The sequence below is a fragment of the Nannospalax galili genome, unplaced genomic scaffold (assembly GCF_000622305.1).
Source record: "Nannospalax galili isolate Female #2095 unplaced genomic scaffold, S.galili_v1.0 scaffold236, whole genome shotgun sequence".
Taxonomy (NCBI): Eukaryota; Metazoa; Chordata; class Mammalia; order Rodentia; family Spalacidae; genus Nannospalax; species Nannospalax galili.
The window spans coordinates 2,927,914-2,939,932 of record NW_008338710.1 but is presented as its reverse complement, the minus strand read 5'-3'; the positions used below and the strand labels follow the sequence as shown (position 1 = coordinate 2,939,932).

Here is a 12,019-nt window from a genome sequence, read left to right as displayed (position 1 = left end):
GGGTTACATGGGGGTCTGCCGGGCCCTGGGGGCAAAAAAAAAAAAAAAAATCAAAAAAAAAAAAAAAAAAAAAAAAAAAAAAAAAAAGACCACAGCTAAATACTTGATAAAGAAAAAGAAAAGTATTTATTAGAGGCTGGAGAGATGGCTCAGTGGTTAAGATCACTGGCTACTCTTGCAGGAGACCTGGGTTCATTCCCAGCACCCACATGGCAGCTGTCTGCCCAAGGGATCTGACACATTCTTCTGACCTCCACAGGCATTGTACACACAGGTAGCGATCAGAGTAAAACTTGCTGGCAAAACACTCACACATAGAAAATAAAAATAAATAATTTCTAAAAAGCCACATAGTTAATAAGCCAGGCATGATGATCCATGCCTTTAATCCCAGCATTCCAGGGCGAGAGGCAAGCAGAGCTCTGTGAGATGAAGGCCAGTCTGGTCTACATAGTAAGTTCTAGATTAGCTGGGGCTACAGGGAGACCGTGTCTCAAAAAAACCAATAAAACAAACAAAAAACAACTCTCCCTGCAAACCATATAGTTAATATCAGTTACTACCACCTTAATGTATGCATTTATAGGTGTAAATACAACAGCAAAGTGATAGTAACTGGTACCACCATTTAGAAACATTGTGATGTTTATGCATTTTTATTGGCCATCTTTTCTAATTTTTCATTGCTTCATAAAGGGGGAAGGAAAGAATGAAAGGAGTAAGAGGTAAAGAGAAGGGGGAAGGGAGCGAGAAAGGAAGGCCACCACAGTTCACCCGTGAGAACACAGCATGCTGGGACCGTCGAATTTCCCAATGTTAACTGCACATGTAATCACCTCTGAAGTTCTGGAACTGTTTCTACATTATGTGCATACACATCTAATCCTGACAGAGCAACTTTTTCTACTGATTTAAGATCTCCTCGGAAATCAGGGGTGAGGCATTCCACAAGAATTTTTGGATTCCTAGAAGGGAAAAAGACAAACATCAAACTGAGGAAAAGGACTGAGAGAAATGTTGTTTAACAAATGATCAGCACTGATTCAGTGTGAGCTTAGACAGGGCAGTCTTTAGAACTTGGCTAAAAAGAGCTTGGATATAGGAACAGGAGCATGAAAACCCTCAGAGCAGCAGATTATATGCACATGATGATTAAACACATCTATGTACAAATAGCAACTAGAGTCGGGCATGGTGGCGCACCCCTTTAGTCCCAGAACTTGGGAGACAGACTCAGGTAGATCTCTGTGAGTTCGAGGCCAGCCTGGTTTATATAGTGAGTTCCAGGCCAGCTGAGGCTACAGAGAGACCCTGTCTCAAAAAGACCAAAAACAAAACAAAACAAAAAACAAATAGCGATCAGAGTAAAACTTGAGATGATATACACTTTTTTTTGGTCTTTTTTAGACAGGGTCTCTCTGCTGCCCCAGCTGGCCTGACTATGTAGACCAGGCTGGCCTCGAACTCACAGAGATCGGCCTGCCTCTGCCTCCTGAGTGCTAGAATTAAAGGCATGGACCACCACATCTGGCCTGAGATCATATGCACTTTCCAACTTTATTAGAGTGGGTTATCAAAAATAAAATCATACCAGGTGTGGTGGCCCATGCCTTTAATCGCAGCTCAGGAGGCTGAGGAAGACAGATATCTGTGAAATTGAGGTCAGTCTGGTCTACATAGTGAGTTCCAGGGAGACCCTGTTTCAAAAAGACCAAAAACAAACCAACAAAAACAAGTAAATAAAATCACCTGCTGGGTGGGGGTAGCCCATGCCTTTAGTCTCAGCACTTGGGAGGCAGAGACAGGCCAATCTCTGTGAGATAGAGGTCAAGTCTGGTCTCCATAGCAAGTCCAGGTCAGCTGGGACTACAGGGAGACCGTTTCAAAAAGACAAAACAAAACAAAAAAATCCCCACAAAACAACAAAGAATAACAACAGCAAAAAATCATTTAAAGGAATTAAAATAGAAACCATTAAATATTTGTTTGGGAGTACTTTTTCTGTGACTGCAAATATCATTTGTTTCAACTGATTTCTTTCACAATTCATCGAACAGCATCCCTCTAGCCTCTCCTAGACAAACATTTCACAAGTGTTACGGGCTTTAAAAACTACTTTTCTGGGTTGCTGAGTCATGAGTTTTGTTTAAATGAAGTTCAAGCTAAACATTAATCTTCCTGTTTCTCCCGTGGCTGTGTCTATTCAGTGGAGCACTGTACTGTGAACTAGGTCACAGTGCTGTTCACAAACCCAGGGGCAGAGTAGAGCTGCTCCTGAGACCACACACATCCCTCACCAACATGAGATGAGGAAAGAAGAGCATATCGTACAACTCTGAAACTGACTTTAAAATTGCAAATAGAGATCCATTTGTGGCTTCTGAAAAAAAAATTTAGTATGCTACAAATATATATTTTAAATAAACTATAATAAACAGATAACATTGGGGAATCAATGGAAAAACATCAGTAAGCTAGTAATTACACTAGCACTAGAAATGAACTTAGTTCCTTTCTAATGTTTTTTTCAATAGATAAAATTCTTCATATTGGTTTGTATTACATTTTTAGTTAAGAAGTCAATGTTTTGTACTTTTTTGTATTTTTTTTTAATTTTTAATAACTACATGATTAGAAGAAGCATTTCATTGCATGCTTTTTATATGTATGGGATTAAACTATTAATAAAAATATAGAGTACGGGTAAAATTGCCAGGACATTTGAATATGGATAGACTCTGTATCATGACATGTATTTTAACAAAGTTGGAGCATATCTTATTTTAATTAATTAAAATTTGTGGTGGTGCACACTGTTGGTCCCAGCACTTGAGAGGTGGATCTCTGTGAGTTTGAGGCCAGCCTGGTCTACATAGTGAGTTCCAGGCCAGTTGGGACTATAGGGAGTCACTGCCTCAAAAAAAATTCTGAACAAAAAAAATTGTGTGTGTGGGTGTGTTTGGTTTGGGGCATCAAACCTAGGGCCTCAGACATGCTAGGCAAGTATTTTAACCACTGAGCTGTATCCTCAGCCACTAAACTAGGCTTAGATGATAATTTATTAAAAACCCAGTGCCAACAGAGACACACATGCATATGTATAAATTAAAAAAAAAAAAAAAAAAAAACAGCTCAAGCCAGGTGTGGTGGCACACACCTTTAATCCTAGCACTTGGGAGGCAGAGGCAGGCCTCTGTGAGTTCAAGACCAGCCTGGTCTACATAGCAAATTCCAGGCCAGCTGGAGCTACAGGGAGACCCTGTCTCAAAAAATAAAGAAAAAAAGAAAATCATTCAAAGTTCAGAGCGGTGGGTGGGCTATGTACTAACGATCCAGGATATAGTTATGCCACTAAATCTCTAATATGATCTGCCAATGTGTATGTGTGCATGAATATGCTTTTTCTGAAGAAATAGTAATTTCCCAGCAGACTATCAGAAGGATATAAAATCTCCAAAATATTGATAACCACTGCTTTAAGGGAAAAACCTTAAACTGAATTTGCTTATGTCCAAAAAGGCCTTTAAACTACATAAATAAATGCAAAAACAAGTACCTTTCCTTCAAGTATGACACAGTCTTTGCAATGTGCTCAGCTCCCCCGTCAGGCACATCTAGAAAGAAAAGAAGCTAGTGCTAAGTTAAGCACAAGCCAATTTCTGGTAAATATCACATGACACACTACTAACCATCTCGATCCACCGATGTCAGGACAACATAATCAAGACCCCACTCTGCAATTGCTTTGGCCGTATTGTAAGGCTCACTGGCATCCAATGGAGGCGGAATTCTTGCAGTCTTAACAGAACAAAATCTACAACCTCTTGTACATGTGTCACCCATCAACTAGAATAGAGATTGTTACAATTTAAGCCAAGTAGGCAGACGATCTTCAAGAACACAAACAAGAGGCAATGTGAACAAACTGTAAAAAATCTAAAACATTCAAAATTAAATAATATATAGTTATGAAATTTATGTGGAAAAAAGGAAATGACACACTCAATGAATAGTGTTAAGGGAATTGGAGAAGGTATGGGATCAGGAAGGGACACATAACTGAATTTTTAAAATTCAATTTAGGGGCTGGAGAATGGCTCAGTGGTTAAGAACACTGGCTGCTCTTCCAGAGGACTCAAGTTCAGTTCCCACATCAGGAGGCTGACAACCCCCTTTAACTCCAGTTCCAGGGGATCTGACACCTCTGGCCTCCAAGGGTACCTACATTCACATACACAAATTAAAAATATAAAAATAGCCAAGCATGGTGGTTCAAGCCTTTAATCCCAGCCCTTGTGGGGGGCAGAGGCAGGCATATCTCTGTGAGATCGAGACCAGCCTGGTCTACATAGTGAGTTCCAGGTGGGATGGGACTAGGGAGAACCTGTAAAAAAACTAAACAAAAATAAATAATAAAATTTCAAAATAACAATAAAAATAAATCCTTTTTAAAAACTCAATTTACGCTGGGTGTGGTGGTACAAGCCTTTAAGCCCAGCACTCGGGAGGCAGAGGCAGGCAGATCTCTGTGAGTTCGAGGCCAGCCTGGTCTCCATAGCTAATCCAGGCCAGTTAGGGCTAAAGGGAGACCCTGTCTCAAAAAGTCCAAAAAAAAGAAACTCAATTTAGGGGGCTGGAGAGATGGTTTAGTGGTTAAGAGCACTGCTCTTGTAGAGGACCTAGGTTTGATTCCCAGCACCCACATGGCTGCTAACAATTATCCGTAACTTCAGTTCCAACGAGATCCAATGCCCTCTTCTGACTTCTTCAGGCACTGCATAACATGGGTGCACTTGCATACATAGAGGCAATACACTCATACAGGTAAAGAAATAAAAATTAATAAATAAAATATTAAAATAAAAATAAAATAAACAAAACCTCAATTAATTTAGGAGACTGGAGAGATGACTCAGCAGTTAAGAGCACTGGCTGCTTTTGCAAAAGACCTAGGTTTGATTCCCAGCACCCACACGATGGCTAACAACATTCTGTAACTCCAATTCCAAGGGATCCAATCCCTCTTCTGACCTCTGCAGGCACTGCATGACATGGGTGCACTTGCACACATTCAGGCAATACACTGATACTGATAGACATAAAATTAAATAAAATATTTTTTAAGAGCCAGGTGTGGTGGTGCACATCCTTAGTCCCAGCACTCGGGAGGCAGAGGCAGAGGCAGGCGGATCTCTGTGAGTTCAAGGCCAGCCTGGTCTACATAGTGAGTTCCAGGCCAGCTGGAGTTATAGGGAGACCCTGTCTCAAAAAGACCAAAAAAAAAATTTTTTTTATTTTAAAAAAGCTCAACTTAAAGGGTTGGCAAGATGGCTCAATGGGTAAAGGTACTTGCGGAGCAAGCATGGCAACCTGAGTTTGATGCCCAAACCCCACATAAAGGGAGGAGGGAACTAACTCCACAAAGTTGTCCTCTGCTCCCCATACATGTGTCCACACACACACATATACACACACAATAACAGTAACAAAATTTCAACTTAAAGCCAGATATGGTAGTGCATGCCTGTAATCCCAGCACTTGAGAAATTGAGGCAGGAAGATCAAGGGCAGCTTGGGCTCCTTAGCGAGGCATTGTCTCAAAATTTTAAATTGGACCTTAGGGGCTGGACAGATAGCAGTTAAAAGCTTTTGTGGAGGATATGAGTTTGGATCCTAGTACCCACATCAGGCAGCTCATAACTGCCTGTAACTCAAGCTCCAGGGGGAGCCTCAGGCATCTGCACTCATGTGCACATAGCCACACATATACATAAAGATAAAATAAATCAGGGGTTGGAGAGATGACTCAGCAGTTAGGAGCACATACTGCTCTTGCAGAGGACCCTAGTTTGGTCCCCTAGCATCCACACTGGGAGGCTCACAACCACCTTAACTCCAGTTCCAAAAGGATCCAATGCCTCTGGCTTCTACAGGCACCTGCACTCATGTGCACACATGCACACAGACACACACAATACATGTAAGTAAAAAATAATAAAAAGTTAAATTAATCTTAAAAAATAGGATTCTAGGGGCTAGAGAGATGGCTCAGCAGTTAAGAGCATTGACTGCTCTTGCAGAGGACCCGGGTTCGATTCCCAGCACCCACATGGCGGCCACGAACCATCCTTTACTCCAGTTCCAGGGGAATCCAAAGTCCTCTTCTGACCTCTGCTGCATTGCAAGACACAGGTGCCCTCACATACATGCAGGTCTCCCTGTAGCCCCAGCTGTCCTGGAACTCACTATGTAGACCAGGCCAGCCTTGAACTCACAGAGATCCACCTGCATCTGCCTCCCAAGTGCTGGGATTAAAGGTGTGCACCACCATGCCTGGCATAATAAATAAAATATTTAAAAGTGAATCCAGGCCAGCTGGGGCTACAGGGAGACCCTGTCTCAAAGACAGAAAAAAAAAAAGTACAGTTTGTAGAACAGACAGGCGCTTCAATCATAATGCTAAAGTCCTACTCTCAAGCTAGAGCAATCAGTCTCTCGTATTGTTATTCTTTACAACATACTCATAGTTAGCTTTTTTTGTAACTACTTAGTAATTGGTAAGTATGTTTTTTGTTTGTTTTTGTTTTTTGAGACAGGATCTCACTATGTAGCCCTAGCTGGCCTTGAACTCACTATGTAGACCAGGCTGGCCTTGAACTCACAGAGATCCACCTGCCTCTGCCTCCCAAGTGCTGGGCTTAAAGGCGTGCACCACGCTTGGCTAAAATTGAGCTTTATAAAGAGGCTGAGTTGGCTTACCATGATTGTGGCAGTGGCAGTGGCATATTCTCCACCTCCCCAGCACTCTCCAATGTTGGGACATCGAGCTTCCTCACATACCTGTGACAAAGGAAAGCAATACAATCAGGATGAAAACATCTACAATGTTCAACAATTGTACAATATACAACAATGAGAATTAGGTGTTCTTAAATTTCTTTAAGAATTATTTATGTGGATGAGTGTTATGCCTGAATATATATAAGTATGCCTGAAGAAGACAGAAGAGGGCCTCAGATACCTTGGAACTGGAATTACAGATGGCTGTTAGCTGCCATGTGATTTGAACCCAGGTTCTTCAAGAGCAGTTAGTGCTCTTAACTGATGAGCCGTCTCTCCAGCCCCAGGATTGAGTGGTTTTTTTGTTTTTTGTTTTGTTTTTTTGAGACAGGGTTTCCCTGTAGCCTCAGCTGGCCTGGAACTTACAAAGATCTGCCTGTCTCTGCCTTCCAAGTGCTGGGATTAAAAGCATGTGTCACCACGCCCAGAAGGATTAGGTGTTTTAAACCATCGTTTCTAATATATGTCTGAAGAAACTCACTCTTCAAAAATGCTTTCATCAGGGTTGGAGAGATGGCTCACCAGTTAAGAGCACTTGTTGCTTTTGCAGAGGACCCAGGTTCAGTTCTCAACACCCTAATGGCAGATCATAACCATCTGTAATTCCAGTTTCAGTTTCAGGGAATCTGAAACTCTCTTCTGGCCTCTCTATATCTATCTGGTATAGATAGATAGGTACATGCATATGGTATATATACATAGATAGATCAGTCAATCAGGCAAAACACTCATACAAATAAAATAAAAATAAATCTTTTTAAAAATATGCTTTTAAGTGCTGGGGATGTATGTAGTTCAATAGTAGAGTGCTTGTCTAGCATACACAGGGCCCTGGTTCAATCCTTGGCACTAGAAAAAGCCAAATTAAATATATTAGGGTCTTATTTTTGAATGTAGAACCGTATGAAAACATGTGCATTCTATATGTACACAGAAAAAGGTCTCAAAGGATATATAAAGTGGTAGGGTCAATGTTTGGGGTTGTAGAGGTGATAGAGTTTCCTATTTAATTTTATACTTTTTCCAACAGGCATGTACTTAATTTCTTTCCTTTTCATTTTAAAATATTTATTTATTTATTATTACTATTTTGTTTTGTTCTGTTTGAGACAAGCCTGGTCTACATAGCAATTTCAGGCTAGCTGGGGCTACAGGGAGACCCTGTCATACACACACAAAAAAAAAAAACAAAAAAAGGCAAAACTCAGGTAGAGTGGTCTGTATTCCAGCTACTCGGGAAGCTGAGGCTTGTACCCAAGAGTGAGGCCATCCTGGACAACAAAGCCAGACTCCATTTCAAAGTACACACATACACATATATTGTCCTAAAATAAACAAACAAAAACCCTTGTTCCCTAACTTGCAAGGGAAGAAAAAAATCTTTTTATTTTGTACTATTAAATAAAATGTTAAGAACTATAATCAGCCAGGCGTAGTGACAAACGCCTTTGACCCCAGCACTTGAGAGGTAGAGGCAGGTGGACTTCTGTGAGCCTGGTTAGCCTGGTCTATGTAGTGAGTTCCAGGCCCTGTCTCAAAAAAACTAAAAGCAAACAAAAAAAGAAATATAATCAGTTGGGCATGCCTTTGAATGCCTTTGATCCCAACACTTGGGAGGCAGAGGCACTCGGATCTCAAAAAGTCCAAAAACAAAAAAAAGAAATATAATCATGTTTTGGTTCTTTTTGCAGGAAAAATGTATTTAAATATACAGAGGGTCTGGGGATTGAACTTGGCTTGACACAGGCTAAGCAAGCACTCCACCATGGAGCTATACTCTCAGTCCCTAAATGTCTATGAGCTGTATCACTTATCATCTATACTTACCTTTTTGCTATTATTTACATAATAAAAAAGAATTTTTCGCCTAGTCTGGTGGCACACACCCTGCAATTCAAGTTGAGGCAGGATAAAGGTAAGTTTGAGACTAGCCTGGTCTACATAGCAAGTTCTGGACTAGCCTATGCTACACAGTAAGACCCTGTCTCAAAATAAATAAATAAATAAATAATTTTTTTGTCTAAAAAAGGTTTTGTCTTTTTTTTGTCATCACAAATATGCAGCAATATTGGGGCTGGAGAAGACAGTTCAGTGGTTAAGAGCACTGGTTGCTCTTGCAGATGACCTGGGTTCAATTCTCAGCACCCATACAGAGCCTAACAGTCATCTATAACTCCAGTTCCAGGGTTATCCAACAATCTTTTCTGATCTCCTCAGGCATGCACAACATAGGTGCACTTACATACATGCAGGTAATACACTCATACACAGAAAACAAAAATAATAAAATTTTTAAAAAACAAATACATAGAAATATTATAGCCTTTGATTAAAATGGAGAGGGAAGGCCAGGTATGGTGGTGCACATCTTTAATCCCAGTGCTCAAAAGGCAGAGGCAGAGGGATATCTATAAGATCGAGGCCGGCCTGGTCTACATAGTAAGTTCCAGGCTAGCTGGGGCTACAGGAAGACCCTATCTCAAAAACAAAACAAAACATAAACAAATAAAAGGGAGAGGGAATAGACTGACAACTTACTGTATGGAGATTTAAATTCCGCAATGTATTTTTCAGTTTATTATAATTTTTCCCCATGGGTATCTCTGTCTTTAGCCATGGAGGTAGTCTTAACCTGAGGAAAGCCAAAGAGAACTATATAGTAACAAACAGCCTGCAAAATCACTTAGGTTTGTTGTATTACAATTTCTCAATATAACTTTTTCATTTTCCTGGACTAACTCAATTGTGTCACAGGAATAAAAACAAAGACTCAAGTTTAGGTATGTCCAAACTATTTGAGAAAACACTGAAGATAGAGTCTAACAGGCACTAAGCTGATATCTACCTTTGGCAAAGGTACATTGCTACACTACTCTAATAAAAGAATGTGTAAGTTTTTAGTATGTCATTCCCTGTGAATACTACAAATGACCGTATTAATTCAGAAGAAGGGAGGACCCCACCCAACAACACAATATCTCCTCTAGATTCTGTAGTCATTAATAAAGGGAGAAATTTGTCAGCTGTGGTGGTCCATGCTTGTAATCCTAAAATTTGGAAGGTGGAGGTAGGAAGCTAGATAGATGAGTTCCAGGCTAGCCTGGGCTATATAAATGAAACTTTGACTTAAAAAAACCTGAACATTATAGACCAAAGAAACAACAAAATAAAAGAACAACAACAACAAAAAGTCTAAAATTGGAAACTATAGCCTTGGTTTCCCATTCATTTGTGATTTGTGACTTAGAAATAATTTGATATAGCTGGGTGTGGTGGTACATACCTTTAGTCCCAGCACTTGGGAGGCAGAGGCAGGCTGATCTGCCAGCTGGCCTACAGGGAGACTCTGACTCAAAAAGACAAAAAAAAAAAAAAGTGACAAGTTTTTTTTTTTGTTTTTTTTTTCTTTTGGGTTTTTTTGAGACAGGGTCTCCCTGCAGGCCCAGCTGTCCTGGAACTATGTAACTATGTAGACCAGGCTGGCCTTGAACTCACAGAGATCTGCCTGCCTCTGCCTCCCAAGTGCTCGGATTAAAGGCGTGGGCCACCATGCCCAGCTGATAAGTGCTTTTGAGAACAATTTACCCTCTCCATAAAATCCTTAACACTTTTATGTTGGTTTTTTGTCTTGTTTTGTTTTTTCTGTGGTGCTGAGGATTGAAGCCAGTCTCTTCTGCATTTTTGTTTAGGTTTTGTTTTTGAGACAGGGTCTCTCTGTTGTAGCCCTAGCTGGCCTGGAAATTGCTATGAAGACCAAGCTGGCCTTGAGATCTGCCTACCTCTACCTCCCAAGTGCTGGGATTAAAGGTGTAGGCCACCATGCTGGCTACCTTTCACCATTAAAAAATAAAATAAAACAAAATATCCATAGGCCATATGTAAACTTACTGGGAAAAGGAACAAGTTAGACAATCAATATATATACTAACAAAATTTTATAAAGGTCTACATCAGAGAAAAACTTTCACTTTCTCAGTTGGATACTGCGTATAAAATGGGGAGATGGCAGCATAAAATGGTCAGGTCAAAGGAAGAAGAAAAATGGCTAAGGGGCACAGCAAAATGAAATAATTCTAACAGCCTCATTTACTTGTGCTAGTTAGATTTGTGATCACTTCTAATGACCTTTGGATAAATTCAACAAGTCTGGAACTAAAAATCAACCCCAGAGCTTGATTACATCTGAAAAAAAAAGCACAAAAATCAAAGGATGGGACACCAAAATGATCTCAAATTTTCAGTTACCTTTCTCCTTTCTGGCGTTTTAAATTTCCCTTATATTCATCCCAGGTACTTTTGTCTGCAAGCTCACCAGACACAAAATCCTGAAGGTCGGGGCCATTTTGTAAAAATTCCTTTTGCTTATCTTGCAAGGAATTTAATGCTCTAACTGGGCTGTATACATATCTTCCAAAGACCTAAAGAAATCGTTAATCACAACGTTCAGTGGGGTCTAAAATAATATACTTTTAACCTATCTTAATAACAAAGCCAAAGAACTGATTCAGAAATTACGTCAAGCGATTCAGGCGCTCTAACTGCTTAGGAGATTAGACTCTAGAAGACTTTAAGACAAAAGAATCCCGGAGCGTGATGGCTCAAACCTGTAAATTCCAGTACTCGGGAGACTGAAGCAGGAGGAATGCCGTGACTCCAGTCTGGGCCACCGACTGAGAAACTCTGTTGTATTCCCCTTCTCCTCCTCCCCCGAGAAAAGTAGAAACCAACCCTAAAAAAGTAAGTTAACTGCTGAATGGTAGGTTTAAATTAGGAAACCTGAGAAACTGCCTAACACGTCACATTTTCACGTATTCCGTTCTGAAGATAGGTACTAAAAGTTTCTCAGTCACAATTACAATACTTGGAGTAGATGTCATAGCTGCGATTTTTAAAAATCTCGACGAGTCAGGGGCATTAAAAAGGATATTTGGGATACTCCCCCTAGCTTTGGTCTTGGGCGCAGCCTTCCCGCGGCTCACCCGGGGCCCCAGACTGCGGGCGGCATCCCCGCAGCGTAGAGACATCCCCTCCTTCGGCCTAGCAGAACCGAGGGGTCCAGCGACCGGCAATTCCCAGCTTGGATGGATCGAAAAACCGTCGCATTCCTTATGACAAAACACTCGCAGGGCCTCACTGACGCGGCGCGACTTGACCCGCTCGGCAATTGGTTGCTTTAGTC

The 12,019-nt window shown here is 40.8% G+C and overlaps 1 protein-coding gene across 6 annotated transcripts in view; it reads right to left on the bottom strand.

Moving 5' to 3' along the window:
- The window catches only part of Lias (lipoic acid synthetase), a 21,478-nt gene extending 9,498 nt beyond the window's left edge, over nucleotides 1-11,980 (bottom strand). Inside the window, exons 1-7 of one of the 6 annotated variants that reach the window (XM_008833240.3) lie at nucleotides 11,820-11,968; nucleotides 11,086-11,258; nucleotides 9,379-9,472; nucleotides 6,760-6,840; nucleotides 3,690-3,846; nucleotides 3,557-3,614; nucleotides 837-965 (exon numbers count right to left, since the gene is read on the bottom strand). In XM_008833240.3, coding sequence (XP_008831462.1) covers nucleotides 837-965; nucleotides 3,557-3,614; nucleotides 3,690-3,846; nucleotides 6,760-6,840; nucleotides 9,379-9,472; nucleotides 11,086-11,258; nucleotides 11,820-11,864 — 737 coding nt within the window. In that variant the 5' untranslated portion in view covers nucleotides 11,865-11,968. Of the gene's footprint in view, nucleotides 1-836; nucleotides 966-3,556; nucleotides 3,615-3,689; nucleotides 3,847-6,759; nucleotides 6,841-9,378; nucleotides 9,473-11,085; nucleotides 11,259-11,819 lie in introns of all 6 variants that reach the window. The other 5 variants (XM_008833239.3, XR_607273.2, XM_017798199.2 and 2 more) reach the window with 5 other exon arrangements.
- Nucleotides 11,981-12,019: the final 39 nt, after the last annotated feature.